A 21868-nucleotide genomic window follows, 5' to 3' on the forward strand; every position below is an offset into this window, starting at 1 on the left:
AATGCTGGCATCTCATATGGGCACCAGTTCAAGTCTCGGCTGCTTCACTTCTGATCCAGCTCTCTACTATGGCCTGGGTCCTTGGGTCCCTGCACCTGTATGGGAGACCCAGAGGCAGCTCCTGGCTCCTGGCTTCAGATTATACTTTACGGCAGATTCTATAATGAGACAGTCCTAAGGGTTGGCGAGGTAAGAGGAGCTGGTGCTAACCAGCAGGAGTCGGGGGATCATGGAACCTGCCTGATAGATGAGCAGAAGGAGCTGAGATGCCTGGAGACCTTGCCTCCAGCAGTGAGGCTACAGTTGGCATCCTTAGTCATAAAGTAGGCTCCCCAGCTTGGACTGACATCAAGGGGTACGAAGACTTTTTTCCAGGTCAGGAAGGTCTCCTTTTATCTCTGTGCCAAGCCAGCCCACCACAAGGAATTTAAAGTGAACCTGGGGGCTGGCGCTGTGGCATAGTGGATAAAGCAGCCGCCTGCAGTGCCAGCATCCCAAGTGGGCGTCGGTTCAAGTCCCAGCTGCTCCACTTCCAGTCCAGCTCTCTGCTATGGCCTAGGAAAGCAGTGGAAGATGGCTCAACTCTTTGGGCCCCTGCTCCCATGTGGGAGACCCAGAGGAGGCTTCTGGCTCTTGACTTCAGATCAGTGCAGCTCCGGCCACTGCAGCCAACTGGGGGAGTGAACCAGCGGATGGAAGACCTCTCTGCCTCTCCTCTCTGTGTGTAACTCTGACTTTCAAATAAATTAACAAATCTTAAAAAAATAAATAAATAAATAAAGTGAACCTGACAACTAGGCATCTTCAGGAAAAGCCAGCTAGTCACTGTCAAGCATGGACAAACACTCCCCTGAAAGTTATCTTTAAGTACTCAGCTGGCTCAAGGCTGACCTGAAGAAGTTGAAATCCTATCAAGAAAGTCCTTGTGCTCTTCTTTCTCCTCCCTTTCCCTTTGTTCCTGAACAATTCAGTCTAAGAAGCATGAGATGGTACCTGTGGTGGGGGTGGGAGGAAACACAGTGGTCCAATGGAGGATGCTAGAGCCAGAGCAAATTGGGCAAGGGACAGCAGTGACCCAGCACTGGGCACTGGGAAACAAGGAGGGAAAGGAAAGTGTTGGTGTGAATGATGTTGGAGCTCAAGTTTGGTGGGAAAAACAGGAGACTGGTTACAGAACAGAAGGGAGGGATCTGACCTAAATATAGTGAGAGTAACAAGAACTAGATATCCTCGTTGTCAAAAAAGAGGTTGTAAATAAGCAAAGGAAGAAAATGTAAATGAACCTTGTATTGGGTTAGAATGAAAAGGTATCAGGGTTTGAGAGAGAGAGATCACCTCTGAATGGGCCCATTGGGAGTGGCCTGGGAACGCTGGCAGTCCAATAGCAAGGAGAATACCTACAAGCCAGATCTTGGTTTCTAAAACCCGTTCTCCACTGAAAGGAACCAATGCCCTTTGGAGAAATGGCTGATTTCGGGGTTGGGAAAATAGAGGAAGAAAGTGAGGAAGTGCACCAAGAATAATGAGAGCGTCTCAAAAGAACATCAAAGTTAACTTGAAAGGATTTCCACAAGCTGTGTCTGAACGAATCAAGGATAAAAATAATAGAAGAAATGGGTCACTACCCACTGAATACAATGGGAATCCAGTAGACTATACTGACATAAATAAATAATAGATTGAAAGTTTGATGAGAAGAGGAATGACGATTACCTAGTACCAATGCACCTCACCACAAAAGGGAAAAGTAGCTTGCCTGGCAGACACACCCTCAATCAAGAGTTAACTATTTGGCCGCATCATGGGAAACCATGACACCATGTACTACCTGTTCAGGTACAGTGAGGATACAGCATCAATTCTGCAAGTGCTCCCCACCTAAGCCACATGACCTGAACGTAATCCCACAAAAGCATCCGGCAGACACGCATTGAAGGGCATCCCGCAAAACTGGGGGTGATGGGGCACCCTGTTGGCCGTTTACTCTCAAATGGCTCAGAACAGATAGATATTTGCACCGTACATGGGTATTCTTCTTTAGGTTTGAGGTTATTTCAAAACATCACAGTTAGTAAGCAAACGTCAGTAGAGACTCGATGGAAACCAAGAGTCGGGATGAGATCTGGAAGGACCGAGGTAAACACCAGCAATATGCTGTAGGGTGATACTTTTAAAACATCTCTGGTGCGGGGTCAGTTCCCTGCCCCTCTCCACCAGAACACTGTGGAGCAGCACTTTTGTAAAACAGAAAAATCCCACACTTGGATTATAGGACAAGACCACATTGCTACAAGAGTTTTCACATGCTTCCTCTAAGTCTGCACTCAGCTTGGCAGAGCCCCCATAAGCTGGCAAACAACTCACCGACCAGCATGGATGAACTCTTGAGCACCATCCCTCAGTGCTAAGTTGTGTGGCTCCCCCATTGCTGTCCCATCCCCACTGTTATCCATCACGGTACCAACGACTACCACTCTAATCACCCTCAACCACCTGCACAAAGGGCAATCCCTTTGTTGAATAATGGGAGGGGGATTACTGGGATCCCAAACACAGTAACACACTGATTAGCCAAGGGGTAGGTTCTGAGAAACACATCGTTAGGCAATGTCACCATTGTACAAACATCACAGCGTGGACAAATACAAACTAAGTTCTGACATCACTCGGCGATGTATTACAGGACCATGGGAGAGGTGGCTGGCTGTTGACCTCGGTGCATGTGCCTGTAATTACTTTGTGGTGACTCAAAGGAAGCCAAAGCCAGGCACACAGATGGACAAAACACCCTCGGCAACACCGAGTCCTGGTTATCCCTGCAGGGAAGAGAGGAACCCAGGATTCTGAAGGGGTTAGTGCAGCACATGCCTGGAATCAGACAGGTTTGACTGAATGCCAGATACTGAAAGTCAAGCTACTGGCTCAAACCCTGCCCATGCATGGGCCGGCTCTGACTGGCTCCGTGCCACACAGGACCCCTTCCTCAGCCAAGAGGCAGCCCCTTCAAACCACACAGAACAGTTCCGTGTCACAGAATGAAGACCACCGCCAAGAAGCTACATCTGCCGGCCAGCAGTACGTGCCCTCCATGCTCCGGCTCTCCCAGAGGGTGGCTCTCCCAGAGGGTGCTCTGTCGTTTCGGGAGCATGCCCACAGGGGCTGAAATCCTCGTGCCAGTGTCCCCGACACACACACACACACACACAGAAACGCAGCAACGCCAGGTGCCCACACATCTGCCCGGCTGGTGCCCTGCACTCACCTGGGGCGGTTTTGTAGCCAGCTGTTCTGGAGGGCAGCGACAGGGCGTTCTTGGCCCTGGGGCTCTGTGTGCTCTGCAGGACCTGTCTCTGGCGCTTCAGCTCCTCTTCCCTTTCCTGGGCCGCTCGGATCTCTTCTTCGATCATGGACAAAGTCCGCTGCTTCCGGGACCTCAGCTTGAAGGGCCCGACCATCACGTCGGACTCCTGAGTGGCCAGCAGGGAGGCCGTACTCCTCAGCTCGGCCGCCTCCGAGTACTTGCTGAAGTAGCTGCCTTCGGGCCTGCTCTCCTCCATGTCGACCGGCCCACTGGACTGCACGGTGGGCAGCGGCTGGGGGGCCCCCCGTTCCCTGAGCGCCCTGTCTTCTGCGGGCAGGATCTTTGGTAATACATCCCTTTTCTCTTGAACGGGAGAGGACACCTGAGGTGGCGCGAACGTGGCCTGAGGCTTCTCCGGGCCGGAAGCCTCCTCAGCATCGGCTTCCTCCAGGGAGACCTCTGGTCGCCCAGAGGCGGCTCCATCTTCGCCGGCTTTGCCCGCAGCCTTGCTCGCCTGCTCGGCGATGGCGTGTTGAATGGCGCTCTGTACCAGGAGGCCAGCCTGGTACTCCAAGGGGTCCTCCACGGATGGGGAGTCTCCGAGCGTGGAAGAAGGGGAGTAGAAACCGTGATCGCTGAACGACTTGGAGACTCCTTCGCCTCGGCCCTCGGCTGGGTGGTCGGTCTGGGGGGTCTGGGGCAGGGAGAAGTCAGCCAGGGAGTTCTCCTGGAGGGCGTTGGCTGTCTCGTTGGAGGCTCCACTGTCACTGATATTGTCCATGCTGAAGTCATTGGACAGCGTCTCCAGGACCGTGGTGTCCTGGGACCGCACCGACAGCTCCTCCAAACCAGAGTCCAGCTCCTCTTGGGTCAAAGAAACATTGACCGAGCGGGAAAACTGATCCAAGATGCCATGGTCGTCATCCTTGACCACAGTGAGGACGGCCCGGGCGCTGGTGAACTCTCCGTCCTCTGCCCACAGTTTGGACAAAGGCCCACGCTTAGAGGGCTCGCTGTAGGGCCCTTCCTTCCCTGCAGGCACTGAGCTGGCCTGGCCTCCTCCCGCCAGCTGGCTCTCTGGGACTCCGGGGGTTCTCTGCCCCTTGGTGGCGGGTGCACCACTGTCCTCTGGAGGTGCCCGGACAGCAGCTGGTCTCACAGTGGTCGGCGGCTTGTCTGAGTTGATGGATCCCAGGGGCCTGTAGAAAGGCTTGATAGAGAACAGCCTAGGGTTGCTCTGACCCTTGGCCACGGCCGGCCGGGAATTCTCCATCAACTGGAACTGTTTGCGAGCGGCAGAGAAATCTATCTGCTCAGTGACGATGTCCTCCTTCGTGCTTTCAGAGAGGCCGGAGTGGTCCTGAGAGGGGGCGGGGGTGGGGGCGGGGCAGAGCGGTGCTGGGGCTTGCACCTGCTGCTGCAGCAGCAGTTGTTCCTGCTGCGCCCGTCTTTCCTTGCGCTCCTTATACTTTTTGTGCGACTCCAGGTGCTCCTCGTCCAGCTGCTCCTCCAGGGTCTTCTCCTGGGGCGGGTTCCACCACTTGGCGGCAATGCCGGGGTTCTTCTTCACCGCCTGACTCCGGATGAGCTCCCGCCGCTCCTTCTCCAGCTCCAGCATCTCCTCGGAGGGCCGGACCTTCCTGACGCAGTACTGCTCCTTCTCGCGCTCGTCATCCTCGAAGAGCTTGGAGGGCTTCTTGTCCTCGTGGAAGGCGCGCAGCTCAAACTTGGCCTCCTTCTTCAGCGTGGTGAGCGTCAGCTCCCCGTCCCGGGAGGAGTGTCGCGAGCTGGTCGAGGAGCTGGGGCTCACGGGGGCCTGCGGGCTGTCCCCCAGCACGTCTCTGGGCTGCTCGGGGTGGTGGCCGTTCGTCCTCTGTCCCTCTGCCATCGTGTCTACAGTGGGAGGTGGTGCCTGCCTGCCAGCTGCTCTCTCCGTGGGTTCCGGCTGGCCGACCGTGTGGGCTGGGGGGCTCAGGTTGCCCTGCAGGGTCCCCGTGCCCGGCTCTGGGGAGGATGTCCCATTGTACGTCCCATCCACCGCGGACTCACAGCAGTTGGCCTCCAGCACCTCGTCTAGATAGCGGATCTCTCTGGCCACGTCGTTATCCAGGGATTCGTGATGATCTGAGACGAGGCCATTGTGGGGGGGTGAGTAGAAAGGGGATGGGTGATCTACAGAGTGGGGGGCAGAAGTTACGCCGGGAACGCCTTTACATTCTGCCACGGACACCTCAATTTCCATGGTGTTGGGATCCAGGAGGAGGGGGCTGGCAGCGGGCGCCAGGAGCTTGGCACTACCGTCGTCTCTCTCGCTTCTTAGCCGGATGTCATCCTCGGAGAGTTGGGGAGGCTTCTGCAGTAGAGAGAAAACACAAGTCGGGTTTAAATGCTGCACCTGCTACAGATGCGAATGCTGAGAAACTCACCCGTACCTCATAGGAAGGAAAACCCCACCTGTGACAAGTCCTGATGGACACGACCCTCCTCCGTGAAAGTGTTCCTCGTGTTGTGGCGATGGCTGCCTGGCCCTCTTAAAGTTTCAGATTCCTGGGTGGTTGGTTGGTTGGTTGGTTTAACTAGGAATCCAGAGGACTTCGAATAAATGCTAACTCCGTTTTTGAACTTAAGGGGTTGAGTGTTTGGTCCAGTGGTCAAAGCCACTGGTTCAGCCTCCTCCGTTCCCTAGCAAGAGTGCCTGGATCAAGTCCTGGCTCCAGCTCTTTGCTGATCTGCACCCTGGAGTTGTTTTGTCCCTGCCACCCATGTGGGAGACCCAGATTCAGTTTCTGGCTCTCCGCATCAGACTGGCTGAGTCCCGGATGTTGTGGTTATTCAAGGGAGTGAACCAGCAGATGGGAGCTCTCGGTCCTTTACCTCCCTCAAATTAGAAAAAAACAAAAACAAAAGCAAAAGCAAAATCAAGTCAATTAGGGTGCAAATCATAAGAAGAAACGGTTGAAATATCTTCTAGAGTGGAAGAGATTATATAGCTATTATATAATCTTCCAAAATATTTCATAGGGAACAACTGCAGCTATGTAACAGGTCTATTTATGTGCTCTCAAGTGTAAAAAGAAAGTCCTTTAGCATGAACCAATCCTCTTAAAAACATGATTCTTTGCCAAATGTAGTTCAATTATTCAGAGACAAGAAACTTTTTTCCAAAATAAAATACTAGAGAACAGTAGATATCTTCAGTGGCTCTCCCCAGGCCCCAGGGCCCCACTGCCAGGGCTGCCACTGACCGTGTGCAGGATAAATACCATCCACAAAGCCGCTGACTGCACAGCTCTGTTCTGCAGAACCGCATCACGACAGGCATCAGTTACGGCGTGTGCACTGCTTTGCAAGGCTGGGGGCCAGGGGTACCTCCCCCCCCAACTGCTCTGCCCAGCTTCTAAAATGCTTTATATATGATATCTGCAATTTGTGGTTAACTCAGAAAACTGCATCTGAATGTTTTTAAATGTGTCATAGTTTCCATCCATCATTTCCATCTGTCCATGTAGTTTTGTTATTATCATTAGCAGAATGAATATTCAAATCCTAGGGTTTCTCCTCTCCCGCCCCCATTATCAAAGGACTCTGATTCATCTCAGATAATTCCAGCCATAAATTATGAGCTTACTTTGGGTTTCCTTCAAGGACTGCACTCAAACTTCAGTCTGCTTTGTTTCCCGGTCCCAAGTTTATAGTGTGACTGGTAATGACTGACATAGCACAATGCAAAATTGCAATGTGCTAGAATTTCATTTATTTTAGTTTTGAACAACCTTAAAGGCTTAGAACAAAATATTAAATATGCCATCTTAGAATGCTTCTCAGGGAATTAACTTCAAAATTCTTCTGAGATATGTGGGTAACCGGTTTTGTTCTTGAGACCAAGAAAGACAGGAACACACCTTCTGTGGATTGTTTTCAGGATGGTGGAAAACTCATGGTTATCCATGACTGGACTGGGGAGGGGGGCAGAACTTCTGTCAGTCTTCATTTTCCACATTTCCCCTTCAGATTCAAATGAATCAACAAATATATATCATTTTTCTTTTAGCGACAGGCAACAATCATGAGTATCTTCGCTTCATAAACACCTGTTCTCGGACGTTCTTTCAAGTCTCAGTCTCAACTCTTGTCAAGGCTTGATACTTAACACAGTCAAGAATTATAACCATTTATGTCTTTGCTCTTGACCATGATTAGCTAGCAGGGGTCCTTTTACAATCTTCAGAATTACACTAGAGGCATGTCAAAGACATTCTCACTGCCCTTTCAAAACTCACTACACTTTTTATAGTGACCTCACAGTCAATATCTTCTACGCACATGTCATTAACAAAGAAGAAAATGTGAATTAAGCTGAAAATGTGAATGCATGAAACTTACTGGCCGCCATTCAATTTCAAGTAAACCTAGGCCCAAATCAGCCCATTCCATGGAACGGTACTACTGGGACACACAGGCCAACAATGAGAGATGCAAGGCAGTGCTAAGGTTGGAGTCAGATTTCCCCCACCCCACTGGTCAACAGTTTCTTGCCAATATCCTTCCCTGAATAGCAGAGCGTTCCTTCCACCCCCTTTAGCTTTGGTGGGGAAGGGGACAGAAAAATAATAGAACCCAATGGGCCTGACATATGTTTAAAAATCACTGCTGGGTGGGGGCAGTGTTGTGGCACAGCAGGTTAAACTGCTGCCTATAATGCAAGCATCCCATATGAGCGCAGGGTTGAGTCCCAGCTGCTCTACTTCCTATCCAGCTTCCTGCCTGGAAAAGCAGTAGAAGATGGCCAAAGTGTTTGGGCCCCTGCACCCACGTGGAGACCTGGTTGGAGTTCCAGGCTCCCGGCTTCAGCCTGGCCCAGTCCTTGGCAGTTGCAGCCATTTGGAAAATGAACCAGAGGATGCAAGATTTTTTGTTCTCTGTTTCTCCCTCTCTCTCCCTCTCTGTAAGCTTACCTTTCAAATAAATATATAAATAAATCTTTTTTTTTTTAAATCACTGCTGTACTGAAATATCAAGCACTTGAGAATCATGGAGGAGAGGAAGCAGGGCAAAGCAACATTAAAGGAAGCCACAAGGCAAACCAGGAATTCTACAGTTCATTGATCCACTCACAAGCCATGCCGGAAGCTCACACTGCAGCACCATCGTGACACGAGCAGTGGAAATGAACTCCAGGAGACGACGCCTTTCTCTTAGGAAAAGCTGGACTGACCACACTTCCCAGGAAGCCCTCTCTATTACAGGGTTTCCTTAGCCCAAATCCGGCACGTGAAGAACTTGTCTGCATTTGTCTCTTGTTGCCAGTCCCAGAGAGGGGGTGACTGGAGCCTGTGTCCACAGCGTTCCCCAGGAGCCCCTGCACTGGCCCCCTCCTCACACAGCAGGCGTGTACGCCATGCCAGCTTTTCCTTTTCAGAATTCAGAGACCAGCACTTTTCAAGGCACGCTTTTTAAAGAAACAACAGTTTCAGCCCAAAATTTTAAAAAGCTGAGAAGAGCATTTGATAGTATATTTTTGCAGTGTTCAATGTGTCAAAAAAAAAAAAAAATCGCCTTCATCTTTGAGTCAGAAATGAATTAAAAGTGAGCCAGGCACTGGAGTTTGGGATGACGGCATCTCATTATCAGTTGCTGCTTCCAGTCCTGGCTGCACAGCTTCTGACCCAGTTTCCTGCTACAGCACCTGGGGAGGCAGCAGGTGATGGCTCAAGTGCTTCAGCTCCTGCTACCCACATGGGAAACCAAGAGTTCCTGGCTTTTTGTTCTAGCATAGCCCAGCCCTAGTGGTTGCAGCTGTTTGGAGAATGAACCAGGGGGATGGAAAAATCTGACACCCTGCCTGCCACGCCGGCCTCCCATAGGAGATCACCAGTTCAAGTCCCGGCTGCTCCACTTCTGATCCGGCTCCCTGCTAATAAGCTTGGGAAAGCAGCAGAAGGTGGTCTAAGTGCTTGGGCCCCTGCCACTCACGTGGAAGACCCGGATGGAGTTAAGTTCCTAGCTTTGGCCTGGGCCGGCCCTGGCTGCTGGCACCATCTGGGGAGCAAACCAGGTGATCTAAGATAAAAAAAGTGAAAGTCTGGGTTTCCAGCATAATTTGAGATGATTCTTTTCATTTTATCTATCATCTATCTATCTACCTACCTTTGTATGTGTGCGTGATGAGGGTCTAAACAGGAAAACGGTTCTCCTGCTGTGAGTTACAGGGGGCCCAATGCCCTTTTCCCCAGAATTCCAGAAAGTGCTTCCTGGCTCTCAAGTCCCTCCGCTCTGGGAAGCAGCATCTCTAACCCCTCATCAGAGTAGGAAAACCACTCCGCGGTACTCATAGCAATCCTGTACCAGAGGTCCTGAGATTCTGTAAAGCCAGGCAGGAACTCCGAGAGAGGCACAAATGCCTTCCCTCAGCAGGGAGCCTACACCTCCAGGCAGGATGTCCCCACGTGACCAAAGCCGCCCACAGCTGCGCAGGTAAGCGGAAATGGGCTGGAAATTCCACAGCCCAGATTTGGCAGCAGGCAAGGCTAGGGACCATTAGATGGTGTCTTGTTTAAACCAACCAAGGCGTACTGTTCCCTTTGAAGATAAGAAGGGCCAGAATTTTCTCCATCTTCCAGATAAGCTGAGCCTGATTCCAGATCCAGATAAAATTCATTGAATCGACTGGAAGGTATTTTCTGAAACAGACCATGCCCCAATCCCTAAAACACAGGAAGGCATGAAAGAACCATCAAATTGGGTTTTCTAAGGTCAGAGAAAAACTAGGGTACTAAGGAGCCATGGGAAATCTTGTGATTGGCTCCAGGTGGAGCCCTAATACCAGTGCACCCAAGACCTGCCCCTTACATGCTTTCTAGCACAGCTAGCAGCTGGCTGGGATGTGGGCAACCTGCTTTACAATACTGGGGCAGAGACAATAAAACGTACTTGTGTGTTCCTGAATTAGTTTCCAACACAGGAGCAGATAACCATGCTCATCAGGAATACACACTCAAGGAAGGGTTAACCAGGAGCTGATCAGACAGCCCAGCTCCAGGGGTGGCTCCCTCCTGCACCACAGCTCCTTTTAACTCCCTGGCTCCTGGCTTCAGATTGGTACAGCTCCGGCTGTTGCAGCCATTTGGGGAGTGAACCAGTGGATGGAAGACCTCTCTCTCTCTGCCTCTGCCGCTCTAAAACTTAATGACCTCTTTCCCAACTCTTTATTCTGAGTGAACCAGAGATAGACACCCTGGAGACTATATCAGCGTCTAGTCTTGGGATGCACCTGTCAGGCCCTCCTGCTAGCAATGGGGTCTTCACCCTATGAATCCTCTACTTCCTCTTACAACTTCCCACATGATCCCACATACATGTCAACACACCTGAAACAGTGGCAGGAGTCTGCGAGCCACCACCAATGCCACAGCCCAGCATGCTGGCGAGATTCTACATGCCTGTTTAGTCTGTACGGAAAATACAACACCAGGGGCCAGTGTTGTGATGTGGCAGCCATTGCCTGCAACACCTGCATCCCATATGAGCACCAGTTCAAGTTCTGGCTGCTCCACTTCCCATCCAGATCCCTGTTAATGGGCCTCGGAAAGCGGCAGAAGATGGCCCAAGTGCTTGGACCCCTGCACCCATATGGGAGACGAGGATTCTGGCTCTGGGCTTTGATTGATGCAGACATTTGAGGAGGGAACCAGTGGATGGAAGATCTCTTTCTCTGCCTTTCAAATAAATAAATAACTCTTAAAACAAAACGACAACATTGGGGTGGATGTTGTGGTGCAGTGGGTTAAGCGGCAGCACAGCCCACATCTCACAATGCTTCAAATTCTGATCCAGCTTCCTGCTAAAGGCATCCTGGGAGGCAGAAGATGAAAGCCTAAGGATGTGGTTCCACACCACCCTCGTGGGGACCAGGATGTTCCCTGACTTTGACTTTGGCCTTGCCATTTCTGGCTGTTGTGGGAATTTGGGGAGTGAGCCAGCAGATGGAAGATCTCTCTCTCTCTCTCTCTCTCTCTGCCTTTAAATAAAACTTAAAGACACACCCCATCAGGGCCTTGACCCTTGCTTGGCTGGGGGATGGGCAGCACTGTGCTCCTTCTGCCCAGGTGCACAAGCCTGCAGCCAGGCACATCAGGAACACAAAGACTCTGAAGGAAGTGACAGGCCCCCATCTTCAGGGACGAGCAAGAAGGTGAAGCTTTACCCACCCGATCGCCCCTCTTCCCCACCTCTCGACAATGTCTGCCACCCACGCTGGCCTCCCAGGCTCCCAGCCCAGATGCCCGGTGTGACCCAAATCATTCAAACATAAGGCACCTGCTGCCAAGCCCGCTTTCTCAGGCTCTGAATAGCCCAGATTACTTCCTTCTGAAGCCATGATGCTTAAACTAAAAACGCTTTTCCCCAGGGAATAGGTGACCTGATCCTTTAATCCAGTTATTTTTAAATTCTACCAGAAATACAAACTCGCTCTCGGCCTAGGAACAGAGACGTGGCTGTAAGATAACACTTCCTCATAGCTGGAAACCAGAGGACACCTCCATTCTCCCTTCTCGCCTCCCCTCGCCCCCTTTCAGAAGTCACATGCTCAGTGCACCTGGCACGACCCCTGGCGCCCTGCATAGCTGGTCCTAGGATGTCCCCTTTCTGGCCGGGTGGCGATGTCGCCCTTATGAAGGCCAATGGGAGGAGGGCGTGCGCTCTGGCAGGTGGGCGCTGCTCAGACACCTGCACAACACCGGCATCAGCTTTGGAGGGGCTAGGAGGAGTCTACGGGTCAGGAAGTCTGGAGGGAGACGGACCCCCCCAAACTGGGGGACCCCCAAGGATTGTTACTGTTATGAGCTGGAGAGAAAACCCTAGTCCTGTTCACATCAAATCCTACAGGCCAGAAAGAGTTTAAGAAGAAAGCAGGGAGCACCCCGGTTCTAATCGGGCGGACCTGCAGCTCTGCTGGCCCTCCCTGCAGAAGGAAGGCTGCATGGGGAAGGGGCTGAGGCTGGGGCAGGGGCTGGGAGGAGGGCTCTGCAGCCTGGGCTCAGAGATCCCAGCAGGAGGGCAGCGGAGGGGAGAGGCCCTAGTGATAACCCAGGCTGATGTCCAGTGTGTGAGCAGCGAAGCTACTTCCGGCCTGCAGAACCAGGGGCTGTGCTGATTGTGAGAAACTGGGTGCCGAGCCTCTTCCCTAAGCAGCCCAGAGAGCCTGGCCCCCGACTCGAAGTGGATGGAAGGCAGCCAGCCAGGCTTCAGACCCCAAGCACTTCTGGGACATGCCCAGATAGGGTGGGCAGGCGGAGGTCAGTTCTGCAACCCCTACAAAGAAGCTAACACTAACAAGGCCGCAGCTCATTCTGACCAGAGCAGGGCTAAAGCCAGACACCACCACCACCCCCCTGTCCCAGTCCCATTTCTACTAATACAGGCCCCGCCTTTTTCATTTTATGTTTTTTTGTTTGTTTATTTTTTGTCCCCCTGAGAGCTGTGATGGTTCCTGGCTTATACATCAGGTACAGGCTAGATGACAGGATGAAATCATTTCTAGAACCCCCTCCGGTTTCGTTGGAAACCAGGCTGGCTCTGGTCCTGGCTCACCCTCCTGGGGAAGAAAACTGGTCAGTGTTGAAAGCAGTGGAGTCACCCCAACACCACGGTGCACCCCATGAATAGCGCACCCTCCAGCCCTGCGGGAAAAGTTGTGCATAGCGCGTCAGCTGTACGCCTGGAAAAGGCGGAGGTGGTATTTGATTAGCACATTTACAGCTCGGGAGTTCTGGGAAAGAAACTGGAGATGATGTATGTGGGGGCGGGGGTGCGGGAGGAAGGAAGCCCATGCCTGCTCCTGTGGCCACTGCCCTAAGACTGGCTTTTCTTCTCTTCCCTGGAGACCCACTTCCTGCAGGGGTGACTGGAACCCCAGCAGCTGCAGAGGTCTCCCTGAATAAGGAAAGATGCAAGTTTCATGTTCTCCTCGCTGTATGACACTCAGGGCTCTAGCAAGAAACCCTGGGCCGCTCTTCCCACCTGTCTTGCAGGGCAGGCTCCAGCCTTGGAAGACGCCAAGTTCAAGGCCACCAATGGAACTCTGGCTCCTGCGGTAATCAACTCTGCTGAAAGCCAGAGCAAGCCTAGCCTCAAGTGCTTTCTGACTTGGCTGTGGCCCTCTCCTTTGAAGAGTTCAGGATCTTGGATTCATGCCTGGCCAACCAGCGATGGCAGAGACAAAAAGCTGAGCCCAGTGAGGACCCAGTTGTACCCACTACGTTGAGACAGGGCTCAGAGCTCAAAGAGCGCCAGGTGCATCTGAGGTTGACCCCTATCCACAGAAGACTCTTCTGAGCAGAAGTACAGAGCTGGCAAAGCCCCCTTCTGCCCCCATGGCGCCTGAGATGGCCACACATTCCCACCAGAAGCCCCAAGTGCCCCTGTGAATGCCGGGAGTTACACAGCACAGAAACAAAGACGGGATGAAGAACAGCGGTGAACCTCTTAAGCAAATACAAGATGAAAATGCGACAAATAATGGGCCAGCATCGTGGCACAGCGGATGAAGCAGTCACTGCTCCACCTCCCTTCTAGTTTCCTTCTAATGCACCTGGGAAGGCAGCAGAGGATGGCCCAAGAACTTGGGCCCCTGCACCCATGTGGGACACCTGGATTGGGTTCCAGACTCCTGGCTTCAGCCTGGCCCGGCCCCAGCTGGTGCAGCCATTTGGGAAGTGAACCAGCAGATAGAAGACCTCTCTCTTTTTCTCTCTGCTTTTCAAATAAATAAATCTTCAAAAACAAAGAAGAGAGAGAGAGAGAGAAATCAGTTACCAGAATGACCAGGTCCCTTGGAAAAAGAGATTTTTGTTCTGGAAAGAGGTGCCCAGGCCACTGTCCTGGCCGTGTTCCCGAACCATCTTCACGCACAGCCTGCCACGCAGGACCTGGGTAGCCTTGCAAGGGTACATGTGCTACAGAGCTTGCCTTTTGCCTTTCAGCACGAAAGCTGGGAGTTTTATAAGATTCGGGGGAAAAAAAAATAGCAGCAGCGGCAAGTCACCAGGCAAGTCACCAGCCGGAGCCCAGCTGCCCCCAGCCCAGCAGGGAAGAACTGGGCCACACAGAGCTCTGCCCCCTTCCTCCACAAAGACCTGGCCTCAGAGAGAAAGCCTCTCCTTTCAGATCAGAAAGACAAAGACAGCAGGGGCAGTCAGCAGACTCGGCTTACCCGGCCCGGAGCACGCGCCTCAAACGTCCTCGGTCAGAACTGCCTCTTTTTCCAGACAGATTCCTGCGCACGCACTGGATTGAGCCGGCCAAATTCCTTCCTTGGGAGCCTCGGGCCGAGGGCTGTGATGTCACCGCGGCCCTCCCCCTCCTCCCTAAAAGGCCATTCACACAAAGAAGGACTTCAACCCCCTTCAAGGAAGCCCGGCCCCTCCCTCGCTGGCCGGAGCCTGGAGGGCAGAGCATCAGCTGACCTGGGTGGTGCTCAGGGCTGTGCGGGAGCTTGGCCGTGTTGATGGGAGCCAGCTCCCATTTCTCCTCGCAAACTCAGAGGTGGGCTTTGGGACAGGCAGGGAATTTAAAGCCTACTGGACCTGAGACAGCCAGGAATCTGAATGATCCTGGAGAATCTCCACTTAAATGGGACTTTTCAGGACACTGGGGTGTGTGTGTGTGTGTGTGTGTGTAAAATAACAGATGCTTGAGGCCAGCGCTGTAGCATAGTGGGTAAAGCTGTTGCCACACGGGCACCGGTTCAATTCCCGGCCGCTTCACCTCTGATCCTGTTCCCTGTTAACGTGCCTGGGAAAGCAGTAGAAGATGGCCCACGTGCTTGGGCCCCTGCCCCGTGTGGGAGACCCAGAAGATGCTCCTAGCTCCTGGCTTCCTCCTGGCCCAGCCCTAGCTGTTTGGGGCCATTGGGATAGTGGACCAGGGGATGGAAGACCTCTGTCTCTCCCATTCTGCCTGCAACTTTGCCTTTCAAATAAATAAATAAAAATCTGTAAAAATAAATAAAATAACAGAAGATCACTGTAGCAGTTTTGAAAAACAGAGTGTTCAGCCGACACTGTGGCTCACTAGGCTAATCCTCCACCTGCAGCGTCGGCACCCCGGGTTCTAGTCCCGGTTGGGGCACTGGATTCTGTCCGGTTGCTCCTTTTCCAGTCCAGCTCTCTGCTGTGGCCTGGGAAGGCAGTGGAGGATGGTCCAACTGCTTGGGCCCTGCACCTGCATGGGAAACCAGGAGGAAGCACCTGGCTCCTGGCTTCGGATCCACGCAATGCGCCGGCCGTAGCGGCCATTTGGGGGGTGAACCAATGGAAGGAAGACTTTTCTTTCTGTCTCTCTCTCTGTCTAACTCTGCCTGTCCAAAACAAAACAAAACAAAACAAAAAAAAATGAATGTTCACCATCCCTTCACTCAGAGAAAAACAGTTCATATTTATTGCGTTCTCTGGTCTTCTTTTGAGAAATTTCTATTTCACATCCTTGAGGCCCAGCTACATATGCAATTCTGTAGCCCCAGTCCACCTGCCGTTGCAAGCATTTGTGTCCTATTTAAGGGCCTGGGTGAGACACGCTGTATGTGGCCGTACAAACCCCAGGCTCGAGCTCAAGTGCACAGGTGACTTTTAGGCTCCAGATGAGGGCTCTGATTTCAAGCAATGTCCGGAAGAGGTGGGTCCACCACCCCACGCACACTAACCAAGTCTTCTGCCACAAAGAAGATGTGGGTGGAGGCCCAAGTGTCACAAACACATCCCTAGCTCATTCCCCACAAAATCAGACCCTAGCACTGTAGCAAATCTCCTGGAACTCCGAGGGGTTTTTATCAGGGACCCCAGCCTGGAAACCTCCACTGGCTCCCAGCCCTGCCCCCGGGGCCCCAGGTTCCCAGCTGACCTGGAAAACGAGGGGTGTAACTTAGGGTCAGCATTCCAGCAGGTGAAGTGCTTGTTTTCTCCAGTGAGATTTTGGAGGAGATAAAGGAAACCAAGGTTTACAGTAAACTCAACTCAGAGGGAGAGGACGAGAAAGGCCATGCAGAGTCCTGGGGCCAGCTGGGGAGCAGTTTGTCCTGTCCTGGGGAGGTGGAGCAGCCACGGGGCTCCCCCTGCGGTCTGTGGGTTGGCCAGCACGGCAGGCCTCCTGGGACCCTCCTGACTATGCAGAACTAATCACGGTAGATGGAGCCCAGGCATGCCTTATTGAAAAGGAAGGCACAAGTCTACATCCCAACTACCAACCACATCCACGGAGGGGACCTCAGTGACTGCCTGGTGGCAGCAAGCCACCGGGGAGTGCTAGGGACCCCTGAATGTATGCCGCCCTGTGGAATAACTGGGACGCTCCGCTGTGCAGGCAAAGACCTGTCCAGATGCCGGCGGAGCAGTCTAAAATAAAACGAGGTGGGGAAATCAAGGGAGAGAGCTTAGGGAGAACACTGCTGGGCTGGAGAACAGGCAGCCTTGATGGGACCTTCCTCTAGGGGGCACGGTAGACCCAAGAGGCAAGAGCGGTACCCGGCACCCACAATCACACCTGCCCTGCAACATTCGAAGAGATTTGCAAAATAAATAAACATCTTGCTTTTTATCTGCCCTATTCACAAATAAAAGTACATGAGTCTATAAAGAGCTGTTTTCCAAGTCACATGAACACACAGGACCCAGGCTCTCTCCAAGATGCCACAGTTCGCTCCCCACACGCACAGGTGCACACACTCCTGCCCATGGCCGAGGCTTGCAGCGTATTCTCCCTGCTAATTCCTACGCTGAGGTCCTGACAGCCAGAACCTCATCTGGACCTAAGTCTTTATAAAGGTCATCAAGGTGAAGTGAGGTCGTGAGGGTGTGCCCTCACCCAACAGGACTAGCGTCCTTGACGGAGGAGACTCGCCTAGGGGAAGAGCCCGGACAGAAGATGACCACTCAGGAGCCAAGAAGAGAGGCCTGGGATGGACACCTCACACGCAGCTCTCGGAAGGAACCAACTCTGCCCACACCTTGCCTTTTTGCACATGTAGATGCCGCCGTGACCGCGAGATTATAAATTCTTGTTTAAGCCACGCACTTGGCGGTCATTTGTGACGGTAGCCCCAGCATGCACACACACAAACAGGGCCGCAAAAATACTGCAGAGCTCACAAAACACACCATGGCCAAGTCACAGTGAGGTGCTCCCCAAAAGTGGTTTCTACTCAGAGGCAGAGGGAGGAACTCAACTGGAAGCCCAGAGTCAGGCTGCACAAGTGTAAAACTGAGCCGCCCCAGGCTCCATGAAGGTGGGGTCTCCAGGCAGAAGCAGCCAGAGCAGACCAGGCAGGCCACCCCTGGCTGCTGCTCAGCCTCCTTATGCCCTCCAGGCGCAGGTGCAGGCTTGCAGTTCTGAGCGGATGAAAATCAGTTTGCTTTGTCAGCTTAGATCTCCAGGTGCTCTAACCTGATCTCTGTTGAGTCTTCCCCACTCCCGGTGCCTGGCTCTGTTTGTGCATTTTACAAGAGCCATTCTGACCATCACTCAGCAAATACCTATTGCACACCTGCAGCATGCCAGGTCTGTGCCACAACCCCTGACACGCCTCCTGTTTGATCCTCCCGTCAGCACCAGCGGGGGCATTCTCAGCCTCTCCCAAGAGAAGCAGACCCCAGGCCACGGCCACAGCCACACAGCTGGGTAAGGGCAGAACCCCCTGGAAGCCACACTGGTGTGTCCAGGAGGTCTCAGACCCGGGAAGAACACTGGGCTAAGTAAGCCACAGAGTCCAAAAGGAAAGCTTGCGAAGCTTCCCCGCCATACACCTGCTGCTGTGTGGCTGCGGGAAGGCCACGCTTCCGGTCTGGGCCTCAGTTTTCCCATCTGTGAAATGAGGGAACTGAACTAGCTAAACCCTCACGGTCGGCTTCCCTCCGTGTCTGCCATTCTGGGATTCCAGCCTGAGTCTTGGGCAAGGCGCGAAGTTGCTCCCCATGGGCTGACAGAGGATGAACCACAACCAGAGTGCCTGAGGCTTTTGCCGAGAGAGTTCAAGAGTTCCTGAAAGGAAGCTTGGCTCTGTCTTAGACGCTCCCCTGGGCAGGACTGCACCTCTCCAGGGGAAAACCTTTATTCTGTTGACTGTGGCCTCACCGCTTATGCCAGTTACCGCACACTGGTATCTCAGTGTGACAGAATGTTCCCAAAACAGATCCGATGGGGTCAGGGGGAAGGAGACCGAGGCAGCAATGTGGAGAGGCCGGCTTCTGTGACCCTGACCTTCAGACTCAGGGCTTCTGCCTGGAACTTCAAAAGGTAGGCAGCGAGGGGCACTGGGAAGGTTCCCTCTCCTCACCACATGGGGGCGCCGTGGAGCTGGAGGGTTGCAGTTTTTCACACTGCTCCAAGGCCTGCGGGGCCTCACTCCAGATGCAGGCTCTGCCTGTCCTACCTGCCCCATCCACCACCCCCAGCCACACAGGCTTGCCTTCTGCCCACTTCACCCTTCAGGTGGCCACATCCCCCAAAGACCCCAACCTCACAGCACGGAGTCAGATCATGTAGGTAGGAATCCGATGAGAACAGCTACAATTTTAAGTAGCAGCTTTGCCCAAAGAAATCCCTACTGAGAGCAAAGTGTGGACACTAAGACACACCCAGCCCTCAACTTATTAAAGAGTAAGGAGATGAGAGAAGGCAAAAGGGCTTAGGAACATCCAAACCCTACAACACCCTCTCTGGTGCTCAGGGCACAGAAAGCCCCACGGAGCAGGGGGCTGGGAAGAATGCCCAGGACCAAACACAGGGACCACTCAGCTATGTCACTGCTGTCATCTCATTTGCTCTTGCAGGAAACATTCTTCTATGGAAGCAGAAGGCCCTGGCTCTCTGCACGGCGTCCTGCCTTCTCCTAGCACACCCTCTGTCTCCGCTATTGCCTAAAAAGCAGGGTTGAGGGGGAAAAGAGGGCGTGGAGCCCCAGTGTGTACCCAGAGGAAGCCAGTGGGGACATTTAAAGGAAAGCAGTGGAGAGTTCTCTCAGGCCAGGCCCTCCCCCACCCCCTAACCCTCTTTTTGCCCTTGTTGAGTCTGCTGTGAGTTCCCAGCCTTCCAGCATCTTAGACTCAGAACATCCCTCTGCTTGCTCCCACTGATGCTACTGTCTTCTCTCCTGTGCGCCGCTCATGGTACACCCTGAGAAGGCAGCTTCAGAAGAAAGGCACTGCTATATTGTCTGCAACAAAGAGAACCTGCTGGCAAGGCAAACGAGTACAAGTAAAATCAGCATCTTGGGAACGGCTTTGCAGAGCAGTGGGTTAAGCCCCTGCCTGTGACACCGCCAGCATCCCATACAAGCACTGGTGGGAGTCCTGGCTGCTACACTTCCTATCCAGTTCCCTGCTGACGTGGCTGGGAAGGCAGCTGAAGATGGCCCAAGGACTTGAGCCCCTGCCACCCATGCAGGAGGACTCAGATGGAGTTCTAGGCTCCTGGTATTAGCCTGACCCAGCTCTGGTGGTTGCAGCCATTTAGGGGGTAAACCAGCGGATGGAAGGTCTCTCTCTCTAACTCTGCCTTTCAAATAAATGAATCTTTTAAAAAATAAAATTATGATTTATGCAATAAGCAGAGCACTATGCAATCTTTGGAAAGGCTGTGTATCCTAACTGCATCCAACCCACTATGGAGTGCACAAAGGGAGGTGGAGCTCCAGTTACACAGGGGCTGGGGCAGGGAGCAAACATTCGATCTGGCAGTTACATCAGAGGGCCTGGGTTTCACACTGGGCTCCAGCTCTTGACTCTAGCTTCCTGCTAATATGTACCCTGGAAGCAGGGATGACTCAAGTTACTGGGTTTCTACCACACATGTGGGAGACCTGGATGGCATTTCTGGCTCCCAGCTTCAGTGCAGCCCATTTGTGGGCATTATCCTTGGATATGAGCTGTCTCTCAAAAAAAGAGAGAAAGAGAGAGAGAGAAGAAGGAGAGGGAGGAGAGAGAGAGGAGATGAAGAAACAGGTTTCCATGCCTAAAAGTCCTGAAACTTCTTCCTTCCCTGTAAAATGGTACAACACCACTCCTATCTTCAGATGGAATTAGAAAACATTAAATGCTACCAGAAGGCTTGTCACACAGCAAAAGGACTCTGAATAATAGCCACAACAGAACCAGACTGGGAAAATATTTGCCAAACATCACAAAGGCTTCAGATTCATTATACTTAACTCTTGCAAATCAGTAAGGAAAAGACCAAGAACCCAAATGTAAACAACAGAGAAAAGATACAGATAGTTCACCAAAAAATATACATTATGCTTAGAGGCACAACAAGATTTGCAATCCCAGTTAAACAGAAGAAAAGCAAAATTACATTTTCCAGTTATAAAATTAGTTATCAGCATGTGACGGAAGGGGTTCCCTCATCCAACTCTATAAACTTGAATTGCAACTTGTTCCCAACTTTAATATTTTTAGCCTAGTAAAGCTCTCTTCCAAGAATTTCCAGCACAGACACAGCAGCATGTGTAGGAAATAATCCACACCCAAGGAGCTCAATGCCATGCTGCTGGATAATAAAAGCCTGCAAATAACCTAAATGAACGTGGAACATATTCATTCCATTGAATATTATACGACTTTAAGAGACTAGGATAGCTGCCAGCTCTCTGAGAATTTATAGACAGATAGATGGATCCTCAAAACCTACTGTTAAGTAACAAGTAGTATGGAACATTGTAGAAGCTTGTCATATTTGATGCTAACAAAAGTGAGTAGGAATTCATAGTCTCATGTGTGACTGTCTGATTTGTGTCTATATCCATGTGTATGCACATTTACAAATACACAGATTATCCCTGGAAGGACACACAAGGAACTGATAACAGAGGCTTTCTCTGTAGGGTAGGCCATTGGGGGCAGGTAAGCTTTTCTTCCCACTGTGTCCTTAGACCTTCTGAATTTTCAAATATGTGCAAAGAGTAGCCTCTGAAAACATGATGAAGTGCATAAAAAGACAAGCAGAGAGACAGATAAGCCGGTAAGATCCAGAAGGAAACAGGGTACCCCAGAGGGGCAGGGAGGTCCCTGGAGGAGTTGAAGGCAGCGTCTAAAAGTCATGGCTATCATTGGGATACAGGATGTTTTGGGATACAGGAATTGGTATACAGGGGTACCAGTGGGATACAGGATGTTTTGGGACACAGGACTTGGTATACAGGGGTACCATTGGGATACAGGATGTTTGGGGATACAGGACTTGGAATACACGAGTATCATTGGGATACAGGATATTTTGGGACACAGGACTTGGAATACACAAGTATCATTGGGATACAGGATACAGGACTTGGTATACACAGGTATCAATGGTATACAGGATGTTTTGAGATACAGGATATGGTATACACGGGTATCATTGGTATACTGGATGTTTGCAAGAATCACATCCACACAGCAGCTGCAGTTAACCCTGGAGGATAGCAATGGGGAACGGTCGTTGTTGGGGGTTGGGGGTAGGTCAAAAAGCTGAAGTAGACAGGGCCTCTCCTGTTTATTTTAGGGAGATTTGCATTATTGAGCATTTATCACTGCTGTA

General features: G+C 52.0%; 1 protein-coding gene across 8 annotated transcripts in view; it reads right to left on the bottom strand.

Moving 5' to 3' along the window:
- PALM2AKAP2 (PALM2 and AKAP2 fusion) overlaps positions 1-21868 on the bottom strand; it is a 371129-nt gene that overhangs the window by 25358 nt on the left and 323903 nt on the right. For all 8 annotated transcript variants that reach the window (XM_062207779.1, XM_062207778.1, XM_062207783.1 and 5 more), the window contains one exon: positions 3263-5654. In XM_062207779.1, the coding sequence (XP_062063763.1) occupies positions 3263-5654 (2392 nt within the window). The remainder of the gene's footprint in view (positions 1-3262; positions 5655-21868) is intronic.

Source organism: Lepus europaeus, chromosome 12 (genome assembly GCF_033115175.1).
Source record: "Lepus europaeus isolate LE1 chromosome 12, mLepTim1.pri, whole genome shotgun sequence".
Classification (NCBI taxonomy): Eukaryota; Metazoa; Chordata; class Mammalia; order Lagomorpha; family Leporidae; genus Lepus; species Lepus europaeus.